Source organism: Arachis stenosperma, chromosome 9 (assembly GCF_014773155.1).
Source record: "Arachis stenosperma cultivar V10309 chromosome 9, arast.V10309.gnm1.PFL2, whole genome shotgun sequence".
Taxonomy (NCBI): Eukaryota; Viridiplantae; Streptophyta; class Magnoliopsida; order Fabales; family Fabaceae; genus Arachis; species Arachis stenosperma.
Window position 1 is genome coordinate 139180892 of NC_080385.1, and position 5297 is coordinate 139186188.

The 5297-nt window shown below is 36.5% G+C and overlaps 1 protein-coding gene across 1 annotated transcript; it reads left to right on the plus strand.

Moving 5' to 3' along the window:
• Nucleotides 1-368: 368 nt before the first annotated feature.
• LOC130949988 (uncharacterized) lies at nucleotides 369-1079 on the plus strand. Its single transcript, XM_057878565.1, has one exon. The coding sequence runs from the start codon at nucleotides 369-371 to the stop codon at nucleotides 1077-1079; it is 711 nt and encodes a 236-aa protein (XP_057734548.1).
• The last annotated feature ends 4218 nt before the right edge of the window (nucleotides 1080-5297 follow it).

Here is a 5297-nt window from a genome sequence, read left to right on the forward strand (position 1 = left end):
TCTCACCTAATATAGGTTTTTGGGATGGGCTGGTAAGGCGAATAAATGAGGAAGAGGCAACAGAGCTGGAATTAATGCCAACTACTGAAGAAATGAAGAATGTAGTGTGGGATTGTGAGTCAACAAAAGCACCAGAAAGTGATGGGTATAACATGAATTTTATTAAGAAGTGCTGGGTAGAAGTTGGGAGGGAATTCACTAAAGCAGTGTTGGGGTTCTTCCAGTCAGCTATGCTACCTAGGGATTCAAATGCCACTTGGGTGGCATTGGCGCCAAAATTTGTTGGAGCTACAGAAATAAAAGACCTTCAGCCAATCAGTATGGTGGGTTGTGTGTATAAGGTCATATCTAAGGTGTTGGTTTGAAGGATGCGGAATGTGATGCCAGGTTTAGTAGGTGAGACTCAGAGTGCTTTTGTGCAAGTCAGAAAAATTCATGATGGGGCTTTGATAGCCTGTGAAACTATGCAGTGGCTAAAGTCAAGAAAAAGGATCTCAGCGATAATTAAGCTGGATTTTCAAAAGGCTTATGATAGGGTCAAATGGAGTTTTGTGGATATAGTCTTGCAGAAGATGGGCTTTGGCCATAGGTGGCAGGGGTGGATCAAGGAGCGTGTCTGCTCTGTGTCTATGTCAGTTCTTATAAATGGGTCCCCCTCTAAGCCCTTCAAAATGGAAAGGGGTTTACGACAAGGATATTCTTTATCTCTCTTTCTGTTTGTGCTTGTTGTTGATGTTCTTCATAGAATGATAGGGGAGGCGGTGAGGAATGGGTGCATCTCTTTGCTGCTTGTTGGACGAGATAACATCGAGTTGTTGTACTTGCAGTTCACAGATGATACTATACTTTTCTATCCTCCAAAGGAAGAGACTATCAGGAATTACAAGCGTCTACTGCGCTGCTTCGAGATGATGTCTGGGTTGAGTATTAATTTTGAGAAGTCCAGTTTTATTCCGGTTAATTGTGATCAGCGTTGGGCACGTAAGATGTGCCTTTTGCTGGGATGTAAGGAGGCCATTTTACCAGTCCGGTACCTTGGCATCTCTCTGGAAGCAAATTCGAGACTAGTTAAGACATGAAAACCAGTGATTGATAAGGTGGAAGAAAAGCTGAGTCTGTGGAAAGCAAATACCCTCAATAAAAGCAAATACTCTTTCTTCTTAGCCATGTAGGATAAAAGTCGAGCCCATTGGCTCGATATATCCATTTAAGTGGATATAATGGCCAAGTCTTCCTTGGCCTTCGGGACCAATTTCATATCATGGGTCCCTACATAGCAACCTTTGATGAGAGTAGGGTCAAAGATGCTCATATCAATATCCAGTGGTCGAACACTGGTATGATATTTTTTGAAGTTGACATTCATTTGTTCGACATAGCAGGGGATATAACCAGTTTCAATTTCTTCAATCCTTTCATCCTTGTCCCATAGCACCAATTTCTGATGCAGAGTCGAGGGAATTGCCCATACACCATGGATCCAATATCTTCCCAAAAGCATGTTGAAAGTTGCCTTGGTAGGTTGATGCGAGCATATTTTCTATATTTTCTTATTATTTTAAAAATGAATTTATTGAGTTTTATTTAGATTTTAGTGTTTGAAGCTTACTTGGATGATACTCTGAGCCGCACTGTGGTTTTATTAATTTCAGAAAAGATTCGGGTGAGTTTGACAAGTTCGTACAGAAAAAAGGAAGAAAGTGGATGCTGTCAACCTTGACCTCCTCGCACTCCAACGAGCATAACTTGAGTTACAGAGGTTCAATTGATGCAGTTCTGGCGGCATTAGAAAGTCAACTTCCAAAACTTTCCAACAATATAATAGTTTATACTTCTCTTCTGGCATCATGGCACTAAATGCCACGACTTAGCGTTTAGAGCCAGGTGCCTCGTAATGTGTACGAGCTCACTGCCTCGAGAAGCGCTATACGCCAAGCCTGGCGTTTAGTGCCAGGAAGACAACAAAGATTGGAAGCTCACTGCCTCGAGGGATGCTAAATGCTAATTCTAGCATTTAGCGCCAGTAGCGCGGATCCAATTTTATGAAGAGGCGTCATTAGTTAGATTTGGGTTATATTTATTGTATTTTATTTTGTTTTAGTTATTTTTATTCCCAAACACAATCTTTTGGGCTTTAGTAGCTATTATTTTATTTTATTTTTAAATCAAATTAGGTTAGATATAAAAGGAAAAAGATTTAGCCTTCCGGATTTTCTTTCTTCTCTTCTCCCTCATTCTAGTTTTCACACACCTTTGAACGCTAGTTTTTAAAACCAATTTTATGAAGAAGCTCTGTTTATTCTATAGATTAATACTATTGTCACTCTATTTTAATTACTGTATTGATTTAAATTCAAGGATTACTTTCATTCTTCACCTTATGAATTTAAGTGTATTAGAAAATAACTCTTGTTCTACATGAATTCTTGTTGATTCTTGGAAAAGTTATCTCACCTGAATACTAGTTTGAAAGTAAATTCCTTCTAAATCACTACTTGCTTGGACTTAACGGGATATGTGATATATATTCCTCTTATATTTGGATAATTAGGATTTTTATGGCTAATAAACTAGAATTGAACATAACCCTCTAATATATTTTAAGTGACCAAGGAATTGGCGGTTGATTAGGTTAGAGGAGACTATATCACTAAGAAATTAGGGTTTAGTTAATTACAGTTTGTCATGAATTGAATCTTGCATGATTAAAATAGTTGGCAAGAAATATAAATTCAGAAAAATAAACATCTCTGAAACCTTAACTGTTCTCTCACATATTTTTCACACACCATAGGTACCACTATAAACATTGTTGGTCGTTTAATATTTCTGACTTTAACCCTGAGTGGGATCATTCCTAGGGCTGTTATTGACTTACCATTAAATCCAATAATAGCAAGATTTTTCTTAGTCAAATCCTCGACTATTTTTTTTAGAATAATGGGAACATACTTTTGGGTAACAAATTCATTGCTACTCCTCCATAGATCAAGATGCGATTAATCACCATCCCTTCAACTATTGCCTTAATATGAAATGGTCAAAGATGACTTTTGGTGATATCATCAAGCCTTTCAAATAACCCCTCCTTAATCATGTCATTTTCGACAAATCGGCATTCGTCACCTGGAATTATATCATCACAGTCTCCTTCAAGACAATTCCAAGATCCTTCAAGATTGCCTGAAAATCGAAAGGGAGAACAGAAACCGTGGCAACATACCCAAAACATCTTTCTCCAAACATCACATCTAGATCATCTTGAAGACCAGAGTTAAAGTTTTTTATCAGCGGCTCTTCTTCTTTTCCTTTGGGGATCGACTTGATAGCCAATATCTCCTTCGACTCTTCCGACACATTGTCTCATTTCTGTTCCTACTTATGAGGTGATTTACTTTCTTTGTGCAATTCAGGATATGGCACTTGTATATCAGCCTCATCATTTTGCGTTTGGAGCATAGGTCTTGGAAGGGAGCTCTTTCTACAAAATTGTGTCGAGGCCTTCCTCAGCCATTACACTTTATAACCACTCTTCATCTTGAACCTCCTCTTTTTTGGGCCTTAGTCTAATTTTCAAAACATCCCCTAGGAACATGTCCAGCTCGAATTGCTCATCTTTCTTTATAGATTCGACAAAAGCCATGTTAATTATAAATGCCACTTCTTCGGTTTCAGTGAAATTTGATGTGACTTGGAAGGAATCGAGATCCACCTTCATTTTAGGCTTATTAGCAAACTTAAGTCAACCTTCGTCAATAGCCTTTTGTATCAAGTCCTTAAAATGAACACAATTGTTAGTATAATATCCAGAAGCTTTATAAAATTTGTAAAACTTTTTAATCCTAATTTCAAAAATAGATGGCATTGCTTTTTCTTCAGGGAGCACAAGTTGTTTATCTCTTAACAACATATCGAAGATCTGTTCACCTTTTGTTAGGTCAAAAGAATAATTTTTTTCTCCTGATAAAGGAGTCTTATTTTTTGCCGGATTAAGAGATTGACACACATAAGGACGCTCGTCTTTAAATTTTGCAGCAAAAGCAGATTCAATGTTTGACTCTTTCTCACTAATGCAATGAACGTAGTTAACATTTTTGTTGAAAAAGGATTTTCTTTTATTCGACTCTAATTCCTCTTTTTCTTTATTCAGTTTTTTAATTTACTGGACTTTATCAGCCAACTAAGCTAAGTCGAGGAATGTTGATTTACCAATTTCTTTCGAATATTGAAACCAAGCCTTAACCATTTTGACTATCTTAGGTTTAGAAATAGGTGTGAAATATTTGTTTCTCATATTCTTGAACCGGATAAAATAGTCATCGATTGACTCAGCCTTTTCTCTCTTCATTATGAATAAGTTGGACAAAGTTACCTTCATTTCTCTCCTAAAGAATTGATCATGAAAAATTCTTTCCAATTAAACCCAACTATGGACCGAATTAAGTTGTAAATTTGAAAACCAGATAAAATTATTCTTTGTCAGTTGAGAGAAAAATATCTCATTTTCAAATATTTATTATTGGCCAACTCGCCTATTTCAATTGAATATCAAGCAATGTGCTCTACAACCGATTTTTCACTTTTTCTCGTAAACTTTGTAAGAGATTTAGGAGTTTTGACTCTCTTCGGGAGTTCAGCCTATAAAATATAATTTGAGAAAGGGGATATAAAATAAGGTTGATTTGTTATCCGAATGTTTAATCTTGCTCTATTCAAGATTTGCTTGACAACTTGAGTTATATTTTTACTATAAACATGAGCATCATTGTTTGCTCTAGCTTCATTCAATACCCTATTTGGATCGTCTCCTCTATTCAACATGAGAGGAGGATTATTAACATGAACTTCCCCAAAAGATTGAACTAAAGGTTGATTAATTACTCCTGCAATATCATCGACTTGTAGAGAAACTTACTCTATTCTGACATTGTTATTTTCTAACATGAAATTTAATACTGTAGCCATCTATTGTTTAAGAATATTTACTAGATCATGATGGCTATCCTCGATTTGTTATATAAATATAGCCAAAGATTCGACTAGATTAGGCAAAGATGTCCCAAGGAATCTACCTTAACATTTTTGAAAATATAGAGATATGTGTCCCTCCTGTCATCACTCTAGGTGTCCCTATGCTTTGTGTCGAAGTAACATTCGATATTATAGGAATAGGTTGTGACATGGAAACAGATCCTAGATATGGAGGGTTATTCATTATTTTGATAGGCGTTATAGTTTGTCATACCAAGGTTATAATGGTATGTCCCCATGAAGGGATATGTTGGGGGTGGTACTAG

Excerpts from the sequence above, each read along its gene's own strand:
- LOC130949988 (XM_057878565.1), top strand. The coding sequence starts at position 369 with ATGCGGAATGTGATGCCAGGTTTAGTAGGTGAGACTCAGAGTGCTTTT.